Source organism: Electrona antarctica, assembly GCF_951216825.1.
Source record: "Electrona antarctica genome assembly, chromosome: 1".
Lineage (NCBI taxonomy): Eukaryota > Metazoa > Chordata > Actinopteri > Myctophiformes > Myctophidae > Electrona > Electrona antarctica.
Genome location: NC_136806.1, coordinates 1851504 through 1874550, shown reverse-complemented (window position 1 = coordinate 1874550; position 23047 = coordinate 1851504). Strand labels below are relative to the sequence as shown.

Here is a 23047-nt window from a genome sequence, read left to right as displayed (position 1 = left end):
GGTAACATATCATCTATTTACTTTATATTATAATATCTATAATATGACCCTGCAGTCAGGGAGAGGCACTGGAGGCAGCTGATGACCACTACGGGGGTAACATATCATCTATTTACTTTATATTATAATATCTATAATATGACCCTGCAGTCAGGGAGAGGCACTGGAGGCAGCTGATGACCACTACGGGGGTAACATATCATCTATTTACTTTATATTATAATATCTATAATATGACCCTGCAGTCAGGGAGAGGCACTGGAGGCAGCTGATGACCACTACGGGGGTAACATATCATCTATTTACTTTATATTATAATATCTATAATATGACCCTGCAGTCAGGGAGAGGCACTGGAGGCAGCTGATGACCACTACGGGGGTAACATATCATCTATTTACTTTATATTATAATATCTATAATATGACCCTGCAGTCAGGGAGAGGCACTGGAGGCAGCTGATGACCACTACGGGGGTAACATATCATCTATTTACTTTATATTATAATATCTATAATATGACCCTGCAGTCAGGGAGAGGCACTGGAGGCAGCTGATGACCACTACGGGGGTAACATATCATCTATTTACTTTATATTATAATATCTATAATATGACCCTGCAGTCAGGGAGAGGCACTGGAGGCAGCTGATGACCACTACGGGGGTAACATATCATCTATTTACTTTATATTATAATATCTATAATATGACCCTGCAGTCAGGGAGAGGCACTGGAGGCAGCTGATGACCACTACGGGGGTAACATATCATCTATTTACTTTATATTATAATATCTATAATATGACCCTGCAGTCAGGGAGAGGCACTGGAGGCAGCTGATGACCACTACGGGGGTAACATATCATCTATTTACTTTATATTATAATATCTATAATATGACCCTGCAGTCAGGGAGAGGCACTGGAGGCAGCTGATGACCACTACGGGGGTAACATATCATCTATTTACTTTATATTATAATATCTATAATATGACCCTGCAGTCAGGGAGAGGCACTGGAGGCAGCTGATGACCACTACGGGGGTAACATATCATCTATTTACTTTATATTATAATATCTATAATATGACCCTGCAGTCAGGGAGAGGCACTGGAGGCAGCTGATGACCACTACGGGGGTAACATATCATCTATTTACTTTATATTATAATATCTATAATATGACCCTGCAGTCAGGGAGAGGCACTGGAGGCAGCTGATGACCACTACGGGGGTAACATATCATCTATTTACTTTATATTATAATATCTATAATATGACCCTGCAGTCAGGGAGAGGCACTGGAGGCAGCTGATGACCACTACGGGGGTAACATATCATCTATTTACTTTATATTATAATATCTATAATATGACCCTGCAGTCAGGGAGAGGCACTGGAGGCAGCTGATGACCACTACGGGGGTAACATATCATCTATTTACTTTATATTATAATATCTATAATATGACCCTGCAGTCAGGGAGAGGCACTGGAGGCAGCTGATGACCACTACGGGGGTAACATATCATCTATTTACTTTATATTATAATATCTATAATATGACCCTGCAGTCAGGGAGAGGCACTGGAGGCAGCTGATGACCACTACGGGGGTAACATATCATCTATTTACTTTATATTATAATATCTATAATATGACCCTGCAGTCAGGGAGAGGCACTGGAGGCAGCTGATGACCACTACGGGGGTAACATATCATCTATTTACTTTATATTATAATATCTATAATATGACCCTGCAGTCAGGGAGAGGCACTGGAGGCAGCTGATGACCACTACGGGGGTAACATATCATCTATTTACTTTATATTATAATATCTATAATATGACCCTGCAGTCAGGGAGAGGCACTGGAGGCAGCTGATGACCACTACGGGGGTAACATATCATCTATTTACTTTATATTATAATATCTATAATATGACCCTGCAGTCAGGGAGAGGCACTGGAGGCAGCTGATGACCACTACGGGGGTAACATATCATCTATTTACTTTATATTATAATATCTATAATATGACCCTGCAGTCAGGGAGAGGCACTGGAGGCAGCTGATGACCACTACGGGGGTAACATATCATCTATTTACTTTATATTATAATATCTATAATATGACCCTGCAGTCAGGGAGAGGCACTGGAGGCAGCTGATGACCACTACGGGGGTAACATATCATCTATTTACTTTATATTATAATATCTATAATATGACCCTGCAGTCAGGGAGAGGCACTGGAGGCAGCTGATGACCACTACGGGGGTAACATATCATCTATTTACTTTATATTATAATATCTATAATATGACCCTGCAGTCAGGGAGAGGCACTGGAGGCAGCTGATGACCACTACGGGGGTAACATATCATCTATTTACTTTATATTATAATATCTATAATATGACCCTGCAGTCAGGGAGAGGCACTGGAGGCAGCTGATGACCACTACGGGGGTAACATATCATCTATTTACTTTATATTATAATATCTATAATATGACCCTGCAGTCAGGGAGAGGCACTGGAGGCAGCTGATGACCACTACGGGGGTAACATATCATCTATTTACTTTATATTATAATATCTATAATATGACCCTGCAGTCAGGGAGAGGCACTGGAGGCAGCTGATGACCACTACGGGGGTAACATATCATCTATTTACTTTATATTATAATATCTATAATATGACCCTGCAGTCAGGGAGAGGCACTGGAGGCAGCTGATGACCACTACGGGGGTAACATATCATCTATTTACTTTATATTATAATATCTATAATATGACCCTGCAGTCAGGGAGAGGCACTGGAGGCAGCTGATGACCACTACGGGGGTAACATATCATCTATTTACTTTATATTATAATATCTATAATATGACCCTGCAGTCAGGGAGAGGCACTGGAGGCAGCTGATGACCACTACGGGGGTAACATATCATCTATTTACTTTATATTATAATATCTATAATATGACCCTGCAGTCAGGGAGAGGCACTGGAGGCAGCTGATGACCACTACGGGGGTAACATATCATCTATTTACTTTATATTATAATATCTATAATATGACCCTGCAGTCAGGGAGAGGCACTGGAGGCAGCTGATGACCACTACGGGGGTAACATATCATCTATTTACTTTATATTATAATATCTATAATATGACCCTGCAGTCAGGGAGAGGCACTGGAGGCAGCTGATGACCACTACGGGGGTAACATATCATCTATTTACTTTATATTATAATATCTATAATATGACCCTGCAGTCAGGGAGAGGCACTGGAGGCAGCTGATGACCACTACGGGGGTAACATATCATCTATTTACTTTATATTATAATATCTATAATATGACCCTGCAGTCAGGGAGAGGCACTGGAGGCAGCTGATGACCACTACGGGGGTAACATATCATCTATTTACTTTATATTATAATATCTATAATATGACCCTGCAGTCAGGGAGAGGCACTGGAGGCAGCTGATGACCACTACGGGGGTAACATATCATCTATTTACTTTATATTATAATATCTATAATATGACCCTGCAGTCAGGGAGAGGCACTGGAGGCAGCTGATGACCACTACGGGGGTAACATATCATCTATTTACTTTATATTATAATATCTATAATATGACCCTGCAGTCAGGGAGAGGCACTGGAGGCAGCTGATGACCACTACGGGGGTAACATATCATCTATTTACTTTATATTATAATATCTATAATATGACCCTGCAGTCAGGGAGAGGCACTGGAGGCAGCTGATGACCACTACGGGGGTAACATATCATCTATTTACTTTATATTATAATATCTATAATATGACCCTGCAGTCAGGGAGAGGCACTGGAGGCAGCTGATGACCACTACGGGGGTAACATATCATCTATTTACTTTATATTATAATATCTATAATATGACCCTGCAGTCAGGGAGAGGCACTGGAGGCAGCTGATGACCACTACGGGGGTAACATATCATCTATTTACTTTATATTATAATATCTATAATATGACCCTGCAGTCAGGGAGAGGCACTGGAGGCAGCTGATGACCACTACGGGGGTAACATATCATCTATTTACTTTATATTATAATATCTATAATATGACCCTGCAGTCAGGGAGAGGCACTGGAGGCAGCTGATGACCACTACGGGGGTAACATATCATCTATTTACTTTATATTATAATATCTATAATATGACCCTGCAGTCAGGGAGAGGCACTGGAGGCAGCTGATGACCACTACGGGGGTAACATATCATCTATTTACTTTATATTATAATATCTATAATATGACCCTGCAGTCAGGGAGAGGCACTGGAGGCAGCTGATGACCACTACGGGGGTAACATATCATCTATTTACTTTATATTATAATATCTATAATATGACCCTGCAGTCAGGGAGAGGCACTGGAGGCAGCTGATGACCACTACGGGGGTAACATATCATCTATTTACTTTATATTATAATATCTATAATATGACCCTGCAGTCAGGGAGAGGCACTGGAGGCAGCTGATGACCACTACGGGGGTAACATATCATCTATTTACTTTATATTATAATATCTATAATATGACCCTGCAGTCAGGGAGAGGCACTGGAGGCAGCTGATGACCACTACGGGGGTAACATATCATCTATTTACTTTATATTATAATATCTATAATATGACCCTGCAGTCAGGGAGAGGCACTGGAGGCAGCTGATGACCACTACGGGGGTAACATATCATCTATTTACTTTATATTATAATATCTATAATATGACCCTGCAGTCAGGGAGAGGCACTGGAGGCAGCTGATGACCACTACGGGGGTAACATATCATCTATTTACTTTATATTATAATATCTATAATATGACCCTGCAGTCAGGGAGAGGCACTGGAGGCAGCTGATGACCACTACGGGGGTAACATATCATCTATTTACTTTATATTATAATATCTATAATATGACCCTGCAGTCAGGGAGAGGCACTGGAGGCAGCTGATGACCACTACGGGGGTAACATATCATCTATTTACTTTATATTATAATATCTATAATATGACCCTGCAGTCAGGGAGAGGCACTGGAGGCAGCTGATGACCACTACGGGGGTAACATATCATCTATTTACTTTATATTATAATATCTATAATATGACCCTGCAGTCAGGGAGAGGCACTGGAGGCAGCTGATGACCACTACGGGGGTAACATATCATCTATTTACTTTATATTATAATATCTATAATATGACCCTGCAGTCAGGGAGAGGCACTGGAGGCAGCTGATGACCACTACGGGGGTAACATATCATCTATTTACTTTATATTATAATATCTATAACATGACCCTGCAGTCAGGGAGAGGCACTGGAGGCAGCTGATGAATACTACTGGGGTAAAATATAATTGCGAACGCAGTGATTGCGAACGCAGTGAGCACTAACTATGAGACCTAGCAGAACATGTCTGTCTGTGTGTGTGTGTGTGTCTGTCTGTGTGTCACGCTGTAACACCACCCGCCCGCCACCAGAGGGCGCAGCTGTATCACACACACAAAAAAAAAAAAACACACACACGCACACACACATACACTAAACAAATAACTTTAAAAAACTTAACATATAACGATGATGGCCATCAATGAGCTGGAGAACCAGGGAGGGAGAGGCACTGGAGACAGCTGACACTACTGGGGTTCAAATGTTATCTATATACTTCATACTACTTCATACCTCTACTTAAGAGATATTTAACGCTTGAGAGCATACAATGTACAAATGTAAACGGTACACGATCCGGTCTTCTGTGTGCACTCTTCTGTGTTCCTGGATTCCCGGGATCGCCACTCGCCGTTTCCTCGATCAGCACAGAGTGCTATAGCTCCACCAATCTAGCTTCTTCTCTCACTCTACATGCGTTGAAGGTTCCCATTACGAAAGGTCTCGGACAACACAAGTGTGCCCAGAATTGCCCAACATATGCAAGTTAGCATCCGGCAGTTTCCGCATGCAGGGGGACCCATACTCGACATTACTAGCATAAAACGTCAGGGTACTCAACATGTCCGGGTTCACATTCTGGCAAGTGGACTATTAACTCTATCTATACCGCTAGCTGTTAGCATAAACCCCAGTTCCCAGTGCCAGCATACGCGTTCACAGCTATGAGCCCCACCTGCCCATGCTACTGTATGTGCCCATAGCTGGGACAGTGGTTGGCAGGCGCCAGGGCGTGTCCTCACACATTGTGCATTGTGTATAAAAAAGGGTTTAAGTGGTTGAGAACACGTTTTTTATTTATTTTCTTCAAACCTTGAATTGTTTCCCTCCAGGTGAGGTTTGTGATGGGCGACAGCACCACCTTGGGGGACCTGCTGGAACTGCAGCTGCACCGCGTGGAGGACGAGGTGAAGAACATCGTGGACAAGGCTGTGAAAGAGATGGGGATAGAGAAGGTACCGATTTACCTGACTACTGAATGATTTACCTGACTACCACTACTGTGAAAGAGATGGGCATAGATAAGATACCGATTTACCTGACTACCACTCCTGAATGGTTTACCTGACTACTACTACTACTACTACTACTGTGCACACTTTTGCACAGCTGTTTTTTATGAAGCCATGCACTCTACACCGTCTACAGTATTCATTGGCTCATGGAGGCTTAATTTCCGCGCGTATAAACTTGTCTCCCACTCTAATAGTTGCCTCGTGTCTACCTACGACCCTCTGCCGTTATAACATACTCTGTAAACTGTTACATATACCTTCATATACCTTCAGTGCCAGGAGGACGCTGACGTATGAGACTCACCCGTCCACCTCCATTCCTCTATATGTTGATGACGTTGTGTTTTATACTGATGACGTTGTGATGTGTTGTATACTGATGACGTTGTGATGTGTTTTATACTGATGACGTTGTGATGTGTTTTATACTGATGACGTTGTGATGTGTTTTATATTGATGACGTTGTGATGTGTTGTATACTGATGATGTTGTGATGTGTTTTATACTGATGACGTTGTGATGTGTTGTATACTGATGACGTTGTGATGTGTTGTATACTGATGACGTTGTGATGTGTTTTATACTGATGACGTTGTGTTTTATACTGATGACGTTGTGATGTGTTGTATACTGATGACGTTGTGTTTTATACTGATGACGTTGTGATGTGTTGTATACTGATGACGTTGTGTTGTATACTGATGACGTTGTGATGTGTTGTATACTGATGACGTTGTGTTGTGTTGTATACTGATGACGTTGTGATGTGTTGTATACTGATGACATTGTGATGTGTTTTATACTGATGACGTTGTGATGTGTTTTATACTGATGACATTGTGATGTGTTTTATACTGATGACGTTGTGATGTGTTGTATACCGATGACGTTGTGATGTGTTTTATACCGATGACGTTGTGATGTGTTGTATACTGATGACGTTGTGATGTGTTGTATACCGATGACTCTGTGATGTGTTTTATACCGATGACGTTGTGATGTGTTTTATACTGATGACGTTGTGATGTGTTTTATATTGATGACGTTGTGATGTGTTGTATATTGATGACGTTGTGATGTGTTTTATATTGATGACGTTTTGATGTGTTGTATATTGATGACGTTGTGATGTGTTGTATACTGATGATGTTGTGATGTGTTTTATATTGATGACGTTGTGATGTGTTGTATATTGATGACGTTGTGATGTGTTTTATACTGATGACGTTGTGACGTGTTTTATACTGATGACGTTGTGATGTGTTGTATACTGATGACGTTGTGACGTGTTTTATACTGATGACGTTGTGATGTGTTTTATACTGATGACGTTGTGATGTGTTGTATACTGATGACGTTGTGATGTGTTGTATACTGATGACGTTGTGATGTGTTGTATACTGATGACGTTGTGATGTGTTGTATACTGATGACGTTGTGATGTGTTGTATACTGATGACGTTGTGATGTGTTGTATACTGATGACATTGTGATGTGTTTTATACTGATGACGTTGTGATGTGTTTTATACTGATGACGTTGTGATGTGTTGTATACTGATGACGTTGTGATGTGTTTTATACTGATGACGTTGTGATGTGTTGCACACTGATGACGTTGTGATGTGTTGTATACTGATGACGTTGTGACGTGTTTTATACTGATGACGTTGTGATGTGTTGTATACTGATGACGGTGTGACGTTTTTATATTGATGACGTTGTGATGTGTTTTATACTGATGACGTTGTGATGTGTTGTATACTGATGACGTTGTGACGTGTTTTATACTGATGACGTTGTGATGTGTTGTATACTGATGACGTTGTGACGTGTTTTATACTGATGACGTTGTGATGTGTTTTATACTGATGACGTTGTGACGTGTTTTATACGGATGACGTTGCGACGTGTTTTATACTGATGACGTTGTGATGTGTTTTATACTGATGACGTTGTGATGTGTTTTATATTGATGACGTTGTGATGTGTTTTATATTGATGACGTTGTGATGTGTTTTATACTGATGACGTTGTGATGTGTTGTAGGTTCTCTCAGAGATCACCCAGACGTGGAGCGTGATGACGCTGTCCTACGAGACACACCCGTCCACCTCCATTCCTCTGCTCAAAGCCGACGAGAACCTGATCGAGACTCTGGAAGACAACCAGGTTCGTTCATACTTCCACCTATACTGTATGGATGGATGGCGGCGTGTAGCCGAAACAGTTGACAAGATTGTTTGTAGATCGGACGGGTTTCGGCGTGAAACCCTGCCCGCCGACGTCGCATAGGGCGACAATTAGGCATTACTGAGTCCAGCATTGATGTTCAACCCAAATCATTTTGAACATAAAAAATCACACCCGTGTGAACTGAGTGGTGTAAGATCTTATATAGCCTGTCTGACGTAATGAAATCATGTCTGACGTAATGAAATCACACCCGGGTGAACAGGGTGAACATAGCAACCATGCTCATTTTTTCTGCACAGACTAACAAAGCCAGTTGTAGGAGTGGTTTACACCACTCAAAAAATGAGGTAAGCGAGTACAAGATTATATAGAATTGTGATGTTTAGGTGTTCCTGTTGCTGTTCATACAGTCACTGTACATACTGTACATACTGTACGTACAGTCACTGCCGGGTTTAGAGAAGGGCTTCACCCTAAATCACCCTAAATATACATTAACTAATGCTAGGCCAAGTACTTATTTAACTTTTTTTGCCTCCAGGCCAAAGACGTTTTTGACTCATTTTTAAAGTCCAGCGGTGCCGTATTGAACAGTGGTTGTGTCGCCCTGCAGGTGGCGCTGCAGAACATCCTGATGAGTAAGTACGTGGAGTACTTCCAGGCGGAGGTGAGCGGCTGGGGCAGGAAGCTGGTGGTGGCCGACATGGTCATCTCCTCGTGGATGTCTGTCCAGAGGACCTGGGCTCACCTCAACTCCATCTTCACCAACAGCCTGGACATCAGGGAGCAGCTGGCCCAGGATGCAGAGCGCTTCCAGGGCATTCACCACGACTTCAAGGTAATCCGTCATCTTGAAATCAATCACATATAGATCAATACACATCTTCACCAACAGCCTGGACGTCAGGGAGCAGCTGGCCCAGGACGCACAGCGCTTCCAGGGCATTCACCACCACTTCAAGGTAATCCGTCACACAGCTCAGTGGCCTTGTGGTTAGAGTGTCCGCCCTGAGACTAAGAGGTCGGGGGTTCGATCCACCGGCCGGGTCATACCAAAGACTCTATTAATGGGACCCAGTGCCTCCCTACTTGGCACTCTGCATCAATGGGGCGTCATACAAGGCTTACTTACTTTACTTACTTAGTCGGTTAACCGACAGACTTGTTAGAGTCTGACGTCATGCTGATATGTATGACGACACACTTTGGGTGTGGCTGCGGTGGAGAGTCCATTTATGTTCCCGGTTTTGGCTGAGTCGGTGACATCAGCGTTGGCGACACAGTATAAGAAGGTTGAGCGCAGTCAGTCACAGAGCTGGACAACTTGGGAGCAGCAACAGAGACTGACATTCTATTAGAATAAGAAGCAACAGAGACAGACATTCTATTAGAGCTCTATAAGAAGCAACAGAGGCAGATATTCTATTAGAGCTCTATAAGAAGCAACAGAGGCAGACATTCTTTAAGAGCTCTATAAGAAGCAACAGAGACAGACATTCTATTAGAGCTCTATAAGAAGCAACAGAGGCAGATATTCTATTAGAGCTCTATAAGAAGCAACAGAGGCAGACATTCTATTAGAATAAGAAGCAACAGAGACAGACATTCTTTAAGAGCTCTATAAGAAGCAACAGAGGCAGACATTCTATTAGAATAAGAAGCAACAGAGACAGACATTCTTTAAGAGCTCTATAAGAAGCAACAGAGACAGACATTCTTTAAGAGCTCTATAAGAAGCAACAGAGGCAGACATTCTTTAAGAGCTCTATAAGAAGCAACAGAGACAGACATTCTTTAAGAGCTCTATAAGAAGCAACAGAGGCAGATATTCTTTAAGAGCTCGGAGCAGTAACAGAGACAGACATTCTTTAAGAGCTCGGAGCAGTAACAGAGACTATGCAGTGGACGGTGAATCGGAGGGGAGGAGCACCAGACGGTGAATCGGAGGGGAGGAGCACCAGACGGTGAATCGGAGGGGAGGAGCACCAGACGGTGAATCGGAGGGGAGGAGCACCAGACGGTGAATCGGAGGGGAGGAGCAGTAACAGAGACTATGCAGTGGACGGTGAATCGGAGGGGAGGAGCACCAGACGGTGAATCGGAGGGGAGGAGCACCAGACGGTGAATCGGAGGGGAGGAGCACCAGACGGTGAATCGGAGGGGAGGAGCAGTAACAGAGACTATGCAGTGGACGGTGAATCGGAGGGGAGGAGCACCAGACGGTGAATCGGAGGGGAGGAGCACCAGACGGTGAATCGGAGGGGAGGAGCAGTAACAGAGACTATGCAGTGGACGGTGAATCGGAGGGGAGGAGCAGTAACAGAGACTATGCAGTGGACGGTGAATCGGAGGGGAGGAGCACCAGACTATGCAGTGGACGGTGAATCGGAGGGGAGGAGCACCAGACAGTGGACGGTGAATCGGAGGGGAGGAGCACCAGATAATTTTGCTTGCCATGCTGCAGTGGCCGTGGGTCACCACAAGGTGTACTCATTTGGAGGTCTTAGCGAGGAGTATCGCATCAATGTGCACATCTTCGACACAGTGTCTCTGAGATGGAGGACGTTGCCCCCTGCGGTGACACCTGGGGAGAGGAAACCTCACCTCGAGGTTTCCTCCGGGCACAAGGCTGTGCTGGTAGGAGACATCGCCTATATCTGGGGAGGGTGGACTAAGGCGGGTTACTGCAATGTGCTGTATGCATTTGATGTGGACGCCCACAGATGGTCCAAACCCAGGGTTTCTGGGACTGTTCCAGAGGAGAGGCGGAACCACTCAGCCTGTGTGTTGGAGAAGGTCATGTTTATCCATGGAGGACAGACCAAGCTGACTGGATGGATAATTACATCATGTTTATCCATGGAGGACAGACCAAGCTGACTGGATGGACTATTGGAGGACAGACCAAGCTGACTGGATGGACTAATGACATGGAGGACAGACCAAGCTGACTGGATGGACTAATGAGGTCATGTTTATCCATGGAGGACAGACCAAGCTGACTGGATGGACTAATGACATCATGGAGGACAGACCAAGCTGACTGGATGGACTAATGACATGTATGGTTATCCATGGAGGACAGACCAAGCTGACTGGATGGACTAATGACATCATGGAGGACAGACCAAGCTGACTGGATGGACTAATGACATGTACAAGTTGGACACCAGCACAATGGTCTGGTCTATAATTAACACCAGAGGAACTCCACCTCCTGCCTCATGGAGTCACTCTGCCACCATCATTGGGACAAAGATGTTTGTATTTGGGGGCTATGGGGGCCACTGAGGGGCCACTACTATGAGGGGCCACTACAACACCATCAGAGTGTTTGACACAGAGAACAACCACTGGCTCAACACACCGTCTGCACAGCTCCTTCCAGAAGGACGCTACAATCATTCAGCCTTTACCTACAATGGAGAGCTGTACATATTTGGTGGCCACAAGTTTTACCAGAACTTAAAAGATCTGTGGAAATACAACCCAGAGACCTTCTCCTGGAAGGAGGTTGAGCCCAAGGGGAACGGCCCGTCAACGATGGCTATTGGCTGCTGTTGCATTGTGGGAGATCATATCATCCTCTTTGGAGGATACAAAGGAGACGACACACCCTCTGATGAGCTGTTCATTTTAGACTTGAGTCCTAGTCTTAAGACCTTATGTAAGCTGGCAGTTATTCAGTACGGTCTGGACCAATCAGAACTCCCACACATCATAGCGCCACCTAGGCTATGATGTAGCGCGTTGCGTGTGTTTTGTGCCCAAGACGTCTGTGGACGTCTTTGGTATTACCGCACGGGCAGAGCCCAAGACGTCTGTGGACGTCTTTGAAAAAAAAAAAAAATATATATATATATATATATATATATATATTTTATTATTATTTTTTAATACAAAAAATCAAAACAATGATTTTTTTTGATTTTTTTATTACGTGGTGCAGAAGTTTGTGTTTTCGCCATTGAGAATGCATTTGGCGTTTAAATTAAATAACTCAGAAACTATAAAACATTTCAAAGTAAAAAGTTCCAGCATGTGTCTCCACAGTCAGCTGAATTATAAAAAATGTGAATGGATTTTCTAGGTGAAAAGTGATTTTTGGGCAGTTTTGCGTGGGCTCTCAAAGTGTTAAGAAGAGTCCCGATCCCGACGGCCTTTCCTGCGTGTCACTCCCCATCTCTCTCTCTTTGCTGCGTGTCACTCCCCATCTCTCTCTCTCTCTTTGCTGCGTGTCACTCCCCATCTCTCTCTCTCTCTGTGCTGCGTGTCACTCCCCATCTCTCTCTCTTTGCTGCGTGTCACTCCCCATCTCTCTCTCTTTGCTGCGTGTCACTCCCCGTCTCTCTCTCTTTGCTGCGTGTCACTCCCCATCTCTCTCTCTCTTTGCTGCGTGTCACTCCCCATCTCTCTCTCTCTTTGCTGCGTGTCACTCCCCATCTCTCTCTCTTTGCTGCGTGTCACTCCCCGTCTCTCTCTCTCTTTGCTGCGTGTCACTCCCCATCTCTCTCTCTCTTTGCTGCGTGTCACTCCCCATCTCTCTCTCTTTGCTGCGTGTCACTCCCCATCTCTCTCTCTGTGCTGCGTGTCACTCCCCATCTCTCTCTCTCTTTGCTGCGTGTCACTCCCCATCTCTCTCTCTGTGCTGCGTGTCACTCCCCATCTCTCTCTCTCTGTGCTGCGTGTCACTCCCCATCTCTCTCTCTCTGTGCTGCGTGTCACTCCCCATCTCTCTCTCTTTGCTGCGTGTCACTCCCCATCTCTCTCTCTCTGTGCTGCGTGTCACTCCCCATCTCTCTCTCTCTTTGCTGCGTGTCACTCCCCATCTCTCTCTCTGTGCTGCGTGTCACTCCCCATCTCTCTCTCTCTGTGCTGCGTGTCACTCCCCATCTCTCTCTCTGTGCTGCGTGTCACTCCCCATCTCTCTCTCTCTTTGCTGCGTGTCACTCCCCATCTCTCTCTCTCTTTGCTGCGTGTCACTCCCCATCTCTCTCTCTCTTTGCTGCGTGTCACTCCCCATCTCTCTCTCTCTTTGCTGCGTGTCACTCCCCATCTCTCTCTCTTTGCTGCGTGTCACTCCCCGTCTCTCTCTCTGTGCTGCGTGTCACTCCCCATCTCTCTCTCTTTGCTGCGTGTCACTCCCCCTCTCTCTCTCTTTGCTGCGTGTCACTCCCCATCTCTCTCTCTCTGTGCTGCGTGTCACTCCCCATCTCTCTCTCTGTGCTGCGTGTCACTCCCCATCTCTCTCTCTGTGCTGCGTGTCACTCCCCATCTCTCTCTCTCTTTGCTGCGTGTCACTCCCCATCTCTCTCTCTCTGTGCTGCGTGTCACTCCCCATCTCTCTCTCTGTGCTGCGTGTCACTCCCCGTCTCTCTCTCTGTGCTGCGTGTCACTCCCCATCTCTCTCTCTCTGTGCTGCGTGTCACTCCCCGTCTCTCTCTCTCTGTGCTGCGTGTCACTCCCCATCTCTCTCTCTCTTTGCTGCGTGTCACTCCCCATCTCTCTCTCTTTGCTGCGTGTCACTCCCCGTCTCTCTCTCTGTGCTGCGTGTCACTCCCCATCTCTCTCTCTCTTTGCTGCGTGTCACTCCCCATCTCTCTCTCTCTGTGCTGCGTGTCACTCCCCATCTCTCTCTCTGTGCTGCGTGTCACTCCCCATCTCTCTCTCTGTGCTGCGTGTCACTCCCCATCTCTCTCTCTGTGCTGCGTGTCACTCCCCATCTCTCTCTCTGTGCTGCGTGTCACTCCCCATCTCTCTCTCTGTGCTGCGTGTCACTCCCCATCTCTCTCTCTGTGCTGCGTGTCACTCCCCATCTCTCTCTCTGTGCTGCGTGTCACTCCCCATCTCTCTCTCTCTTTGCTGCGTGTCACTCCCCATCTCTCTCTCTCTGTGCTGCGTGTCACTCCCCATCTCTCTCTCTGTGCTGCGTGTCACTCCCCATCTCTCTCTCTCTGTGCTGCGTGTCACTCCCCATCTCTCTCTCTCTTTGCTGCGTGTCACTCCCCATATCTCTCTCTCTGTGCTGCGTGTCACTCCCCGTCTCTCTCTCTTTGCTGCGTGTCACTCCCCATCTCTCTCTCTGTGCTGCGTGTCACTCCCCATCTCTCTCTCTTTGCTGCGTGTCACTCCCCATCTCTCTCTCTTTGCTGCGTGTCACTCCCCATCTCTCTCTCTTTGCTGCGTGTCACTCCCCATCTCTCTCTCTTTGCTGCGTGTCACTCCCCATCTCTCTCTCTTTGCTGCGTGTCACTCCCCATCTCTCTCTCTTTGCTGCGTGTCACTCCCCATCTCTCTCTCTGTGCTGCGTGTCACTCCCCATCTCTCTCTCTTTGCTGCGTGTCACTCCCCATCTCTCTCTCTTTGCTGCGTGTCACTCCCCATCTCTCTCTCTGTGCTGCGTGTCACTCCCCATCTCTCTCTCTCTGTGCTGCGTGTCACTCCCCATCTCTCTCTCTTTGCTGCGTGTCACTCCCCATCTCTCTCTCTGTGCTGCGTGTCACTCCCCATCTCTCTCTCTGTGCTGCGTGTCACTCCCCATCTCTCTCTCTTTGCTGCGTGTCACTCCCCATCTCTCTCTCTCTTTGCTGCGTGTCACTCCCCATCTCTCTCTCTCTGTGCTGCGTGTCACTCCCCATCTCTCTCTCTTTGCTGCGTGTCACTCCCCATCTCTCTCTCTCTCTCTGTGCTGCGTGTCACTCCCCATCTCTCTCTCTTTGCTGCGTGTCACTCCCCATCTCTCTCTCTCTGTGCTGCGTGTCACTCCCCATCTCTCTCTCTTTGCTGCGTGTCACTCCCCATCTCTCTCTCTCTGTGCTGCGTGTCACTCCCCATCTCTCTCTCTTTGATGCGTGTCACTCCCCATCTCTCTCTCTCTTTGCTGCGTGTCACTCCCCATCTCTCTCTCTTTGCTGCGTGTCACTCCCCATCTCTCTCTTTGCTGCGTGTCACTCCCCATCTCTCTCTTTGCTGCGTGTCACTCCCCATCTCTCTCTCTTTGCTGCGTGTCACTCCCCATCTCTCTCTCTCTTTGCTGCGTGTCACTCCCCATCTCTCTCTCTTTGCTGCGTGTCACTCCCCATCTCTCTCTCTGTGCTGCGTGTCACTCCCCATCTCTCTCTCTTTGCTGCGTGTCACTCCCCATCTCTCTCTCTTTGCTGCGTGTCACTCCCCATCTCTCTCTCTGTGCTGCGTGTCACTCCCCATCTCTCTCTCTTTGCTGCGTGTCACTCCCCATCTCTCTCTCTTTGCTGCGTGTCACTCCCCATCTCTCTCTCTTTGCTGCGTGTCACTCCCCATCTCTCTCTCTGTGCTGCGTGTCACTCCCCATCTCTCTCTCTGTGCTGCGTGTCACTCCCCATCTCTCTCTCTCTTTGCTGCGTGTCACTCCCCATCTCTCTCTCTCTTTGCTGCGTGTCACTCCCCATCTCTCTCTCTCTTTGCTGCGTGTCACTCCCCATCTCTCTCTCTGTGCTGCGTGTCACTCCCCATCTCTCTCTCTTTGCTGCGTGTCACTCCCCATCTCTCTCTCTGTGCTGCGTGTCACTCCCCATCTCTCTCTCTGTGCTGCGTGTCACTCCCCATCTCTCTCTCTTTGCTGCGTGTCACTCCCCATCTCTCTCTCTTTGCTGCGTGTCACTCCCCGTCTCTCTCTCTTTGCTGCGTGTCACTCCCCATCTCTCTCTCTCTTTGCTGCGTGTCACTCCCCATCTCTCTCTCTCTGTGCTGCGTGTCACTCCCCATCTCTCTCTCTGTGCTGCGTGTCACTCCCCATCTCTCTCTCTCTTTGCTGCGTGTCACTCCCCATCTCTCTCTCTGTGCTGCGTGTCACTCCCCATCTCTCTCTCTCTTTGCTGCGTGTCACTCCCCATCTCTCTCTCTTTGCTGCGTGTCACTCCCCATCTCTCTCTCTGTGCTGCGTGTCACTCCCCATCTCTCTCTCTGTGCTGCGTGTCACTCCCCATCTCTCTCTCTGTGCTGCGTGTCACTCCCCATCTCTCTCTCTCTTTGCTGCGTGTCACTCCCCATCTCTCTCTCTGTGCTGCGTGTCACTCCCCATCTCTCTCTCTCTGTGCTGCGTGTCACTCCCCATCTCTCTCTCTGTGCTGCGTGTCACTCCCCATCTCTCTCTCTCTTTGCTGCGTGTCACTCCCCATCTCTCTCTCTGTGCTGCGTGTCACTCCCCATCTCTCTCTCTCTTTGCTGCGTGTCACTCCCCATCTCTCTCTCTCTGTGCTGCGTGTCACTCCCCATCTCTCTCTCTTTGCTGCGTGTCACTCCCCATCTCTCTCTCTTTGCTGCGTGTCACTCCCCATCTCTCTCTTTGCTGCGTGTCACTCCCCATCTCTCTCTCTTTGTCACTCCCCGTCTCTCTCTCTGTGCTGCGTGTCACTCCCCATCTCTCTCTCTTTGCTGCGTGTCACTCCCCATCTCTCTCTCTTTGCTGCGTGTCACTCCCCATCTCTCTCTCTTTGCTGCGTGTCACTCCCCATCTCTCTCTCTCTTTGCTGCGTGTCACTCCCCATCTCTCTCTCTCTTTGCTGCGTGTCACTCCCCATCTCTCTCTCTCTTTGCTGCGTGTCACTCCCCATCTCTCTCTCTTTGCTGCGTGTCACTCCCCATCTCTCTCTCTTTGCTGCGTGTCACTCCCCATCTCTCTCTCTCTGTGCTGCGTGTCACTCCCCATCTCTCTCTCTTTGCTGCGTGTCACTCCCCATCTCTCTCTCTTTGCTGCGTGTCACTCCCCATCTCTCTCTCTCTTTGCTGCGTGTCACTCCCCATCTCTCTCTCTTTGTCACTCCCCATCTCTCTCTCTTTGCTGCGTGTCACTCCCCATCTCTCTCTCTTTGTCACTCCCCATCTCTCTCTCTTTGCTGCGTGTCACTCCCCATATCTCTCTCTCTGTGCTGCGTGTCACTCCCCATCTCTCTCTCTTTGCTGCGTGTCACTCCCCATCTCTCTCTCTTTGCTGCGTGTCACTCCCCATCTCTCTCTCTTTGTCACTCCCCATCTCTCTCTCTTTGCTGCGTGTCACTCCCCATCTCTCTCTCTTTGTCACTCCCCATCTCTCTCTCTTTGCTGCGTGTCACTCCCCATCTCTCTCTCTTTGTCACTCCCCGTCTCTCTCTCTCTTTGCTGCGTGTCACTCCCCATCTCTCTCTCTTTGCTGCGTGTCACTCCCCATCTCTCTCTCTTTGTCACTCCCCATCTCTCTCTCTCTTTGCTGCGTGTCACTCCCCATCTCTCTCTCTTTGCTGCGTGTCACTCCCCATCTCTCTCTCTCTCTGCTGCGTGTCACTCCCCATCTCTCTCTCTTTGCTGCGTGTCACTCCCCATCTCTCTCTCTTTGCTGCGTGTCACTCCCCATCTCTCTCTTTGCTGCGTGTCACTCCCCATCTCTCTCTCTTTGCTGCGTGTCACTCCCCATCTCTCTCTTTGCTGCGTGTCACTCCCCATCTCTCTCTCTTTGCTGCGTGTCACTCCCCATCTCTCTCTCTTTGCTGCGTGTCACTCCCCATCTCTCTCTTTGCTGCGTGTCACTCCCCATCTCTCTCTCTTTGCTGCGTGTCACTCCCCATCTCTCTCTTTGCTGCGTGTCACTCCCCATCTCTCTCTCTTTGCTGCGTGTCACTCCCCATCTCTCTCTTTGCTGCGTGTCACTCCCCATCTCTCTCTCTTTGCTGCGTGTCACTCCCCATCTCTCTCTCTTTGCTGCGTGTCACTCCCCATCTCTCTCTTTGCTGCGTGTCACTCCCCATCTCTCTCTTTGCTGCGTGTCACTCCCCATCTCTCTCTCTTTGCTGCGTGTCACTCCCCATCTCTCTCTTTGCTGCGTGTCACTCCCCATCTCTCTCTTTGCTGCGTGTCACTCCCCATCTCTCTCTTTGCTGCGTGTCACTCCCCATCTCTCTCTCTTTGCTGCGTGTCACTCCCCATCTCTCTCTCTTTGCTGCGTGTCACTCCCCATCTCTCTCTCTTTGCTGCGTGTCACTCCCCATCTCTCTCTCTCTTTGCTGCGTGTCACTCCCCATCTCTCTCTCTTTGCTGCGTGTCACTCCCCATCTCTCTCTCTGTGCTGCGTGTCACTCCCCATCTCTCTCTCTGTGCTGCGTGTCACTCCCCATCTCTCTCTCTTTGCTGCGTGTCACTCCCCATCTCTCTCTCTCTGTGCTGCGTGTCACTCCCCATCTCTCTCTCTTTGCTGCGTGTCACTCCCCATCTCTCTCTCTTTGCTGCGTGTCACTCCCCATCTCTCTCTCTTTGCTGCGTGTCACTCCCCATCTCTCTCTCTCTTTGCTGCGTGTCACTCCCCATCTCTCTCTCTTTGCTGCGTGTCACTCCCCGTCTCTCTCTCTGTGCTGCGTGTCACTCCCCATCTCTCTCTCTCTGTGCTGCGTGTCACTCCCCATCTCTCTCTCTCTGTGCTGCGTGTCACTCCCCATCTCTCTCTCTTTGCTGCGTGTCACTCCCCATCTCTCTCTCTGTGCTGCGTGTCACTCCCCATCTCTCTCTCTCTTTGCTGCGTGTCACTCCCCGTCTCTCTCTCTTTGCTGCGTGTCACTCCCCGTCTCTCTCTCTTTGCTGCGTGTCACTCCCCATCTCTCTCTCTGTGCTGCGTGTCACTCCCCATCTCTCTCTCTTTGCTGCGTGTCACTCCCCATCTCTCTCTCTCTTTGCTGCGTGTCACTCCCCATCTCTCTCTCTCTTTCCTGCGTGTCACTCCCCATCTCTCTCTCTCTTTGCTGCGTGTCACTCCCCATCTCTCTCTCTGTGCTGCGTGTCACTCCCCATCTCTCTCTCTCTTTCCTGCGTGTCACTCCCCATCTCTCTCTCTCTTTGCTGCGTGTCACTCCCCATCTCTCTCTCTTTGCTGCGTGTCACTCCCCATCTCTCTCTCTCTTTCCTGCGTGTCACTCCCCATCTCTCTCTCTCTTTGCTGCGTGTCACTCCCCATCTCTCTCTCTGTGCTGCGTGTCACTCCCCGTCTCTCTCTCTCTTTCTCCACTTCCTGTCAGCCTACTGTCCTATTAATGATACTAAATTAAATCCCCCCCGCCCCCCAAAAAGAGAAATATATAAAATCGATAAAAAAATCACACCCGTGTGAAGTGAGGGGCACTCTTATAATCAGAATGTGCGTGTCCTCGCCTTCATCTTCAATGTTTGTGTTACGCAATATTTGTGTTTACGCTCATAAATTACACTCAAAATTGTCCATTCAGGGTCGACGGCATTTTATGTTTGTGTTAGGACAAAGTTTGTGTTTGTGCACGCACGCACGCACACACACACGCACACACACATGCACGCACGCACGCACACATGCACGCACGCACACACGCACAGCTCATATCTCCACCAGGAAGTGTCATCTCCACATTTGGGCAACATATCAGCCCAGTTCTACCTCCATTGATAGTTCCTTGCAAGGTTATAAAGGTTTTGGATTTTTCATTTTTTATTTACTTTTGACAATTAGTAAATAAATGCTTAGTTTTAGTTTGTTTTTGTTAGTTTAGGTTTTTTTTTTTTTCAGGTGCAAAAAACTAGGTAGGCCTATTGTGTGTAATACAAACTCAATAAAAGATACCATTTAAAAATATATATTTTTATATATTCAGTTACTGTCAAATAGGTCTACGAAGCCTGGGCACCGAGGCTAATTCTAAGATGGCATCAAAGCCAAAGATTTCTCTCTATTCCACTTGGATAACAAGACAAAAACAGCCAGAATCGGCTCTAGCTGGTTTTCAACCTTTTTCATTTCAAGGCCCATTATGTATGCTGCAACTGAGCCACGGACCACCATCTGATGACATTTAGCCTCTCAGACCCATCTGAGCCACCGACCACCGTTTGATGACATTTAGCCTCTCAGACCCATCTGAGCCACCGACCACCGTTTGATGACATTTAGCCTCTCAGACCCATCTGAGCCACCGACCACCGTTTGATGACATTAAGCCTCTCAGACCCATTTGAGCCACGGACCACCATTTGATGACATTTAGCCTCTAAGACCCATTTGAGCCACGGACCACCATTTGATGACATTTAGCCTCTCAGACCCATTTGAGCCACGGACCACCATTTGATGACATTTAGCCTCTAAGACCCATTTGAGCCACGGACCACCATTTGATGACATTTAGCCTCTCAGACCCATTTGAGCCACGGACCACCATTTGATGACATTTAGCCTCTCAGACCCATTTGAGCCACGGACCACCATGTGATGACATTTAGCCTCTCAGACCCATCTGAGCCACGGACCACCGTCTGATGACATTTAGCCTCTCAGACCCATCTGAGCCACGGACCACCGTTTGATGACATTTAGCCTCTCAGACCCATTTGAGCCACGGACCACCGTTTGATGACATTTAGCCTCTCAGACCCATCTGAGCCACGGACCACCGTTTGATGACATTTAGCCTCTCAGACCCATCTGAGCCACGGACCACCATCTGATGACATTTAGCCTCTCAGACCCATCTGAGCCACGGACCACCGTTTGATGACATTTAGCCTCTAAGACCCATTTGAGCCACGGACCACCGTTTGATGACATTTAGCCTCTCAGACCCATCTGAGCCACGGACCACCATCTGATGACATTTAGCCTCTCAGACCCATTTGAGCCACGGACCACCATCTGATGACATTTAGCCTCTCAGACCCATCTGAGCCACGGACCACCGTTTGATGACATTTAGCCTCTCAGACCCATCTGAGCCACCGACCACCGTTTGATGACATTTAGCCTCTCAGACCCATCTGAGCCACGGACCACCATCTGATGACATTTAGCCTCTCAGACCCATTTTAGCCACGGACCACCATCTGATGACATTTAGCCTCTCAGACCCATCTGAGCCACCGACCACCGTTTGATGACATTTAGCCTCTCAGACCCATTTGAGCCACGGAACCACCGTTTGATGACATTTAGCCTCTCAGACCCATCTGAGCCACGGAACCATGCACCGTTTGATGACATTTAGCCTCTCAGACCCATCTGAGCCACGGAACCACCATTTGATGACATTTAGCCTCTCAGACCCAAAACATAGAACATGTTGTTGATGTTGGATATGATTATGTCCACAATTCCATGCTCTACGGATGTGGTACAATTAAACAGGCAAAACAAAAAACAATTCTTCTACATTCTCTAATTGTGTAGACTTCTTGTAAATAAGTAATGCAGATGTTTAATAATAATGTAACTCTTGAGAGTGTACAATGAAACCAAATGGACCTGTAAGAGTCCATTTGGTTTCATTTTACACACAGAGGAACTCTCTGTCAGCCTCTCTGCGTTTTGCGTTTTACACGGAGAGGCTGTGTGTGAGAGAAGGTTTAGGTTGAAGGTTCCATCACACTGTGGTTCTTCTGTTCCAGACCCTGATGCAGTGTTGTTTTTGACAGCAAATTTAGCTTTTAGTTTTAGTCATAGTCTCTTGAATTTAGTTTTAGTCACATTTTAGTCGCCTGGAATGTTCAGTCCAGTTTCAGTCTAGTTTCAGTCGACTCAATATAATATAATATTTTGTCGACTAAATCTACAGTTGATTTAGTCGACTAAAATGTATTTTGGCTATTTTCAGCATGCAACCAAGTGTAAAATAACTTATAATGGATCTCTTGTCCACTAGTCCCTTCCTAACATTTTTGTCTAGTTTTTATTTGTTGACGAAATTGTCAGTATATTTAGTCATAGTTTTAGTCATCATAGCTTAGTTTTCATGTAGTTTCCATTCGTCAGTGAAAAAAGGCCAGTCGACGGACATTTTTCGTCTTAGTTTTAGTCGACAAAATCAACACTGCCCTGCAGGTGGAGTGAGAGAAGGTTTAGGTTCTCTGTGGTTCTTCTCCCTTCCAGACCCTGATGCAGCATGTCGTCCAGATAAGCAACGTGGTGGAGGTCACCAACGCCCCGGGGTTCCTGGAGAACCTGGAGGCCCTCCAGCAGAGGCTGTGTGTGTGTGTGTGTGTGTGTGTGTGTGTGTTAGAAGGTTTAGGTTGAAGGTTCCATCACACTGTGGTTCTTCTTTGTTCCAGACCCTGATGCAGCATGTCGTCCAGATAAGCAACGTGGTGGAGGTCACCAACGCCCCGGGGTTCCTGGAGGCCCTCCAGCAGAGGCTGTGTGTGTGTGTGTTAGAAGGTTTAGGTTGAAGGTTCCATCACACTGTGGTTCTTCTTTGTTCCAGACCATGATGCAGCATGTCGTCCAGATAAGCAACGTGGTGGAGGTCACCAACGCCCCGGAGTTCCTGGAGAACCTGGAGGCTCTGCAGCAGAGGCTGTGTG

At 47.4% G+C, this 23047-nt stretch overlaps 1 protein-coding gene across 1 annotated transcript in view; it reads left to right on the top strand.

The window, feature by feature from the left end:
• Positions 1 to 23047, top strand: part of dnah9l (dynein, axonemal, heavy polypeptide 9 like) — a gene marked incomplete at its 5' end in the record, with an annotated part of 234184 nt that overhangs the window by 43993 nt on the left and 167144 nt on the right. The window contains 4 exons of the mRNA XM_079507118.1: positions 5386 to 5416; positions 6353 to 6475; positions 8585 to 8707; positions 9345 to 9569. Coding sequence (XP_079363244.1) covers positions 5386 to 5416; positions 6353 to 6475; positions 8585 to 8707; positions 9345 to 9569 — 502 coding nt within the window. The remainder of the gene's footprint in view (positions 1 to 5385; positions 5417 to 6352; positions 6476 to 8584; positions 8708 to 9344; positions 9570 to 23047) is intronic.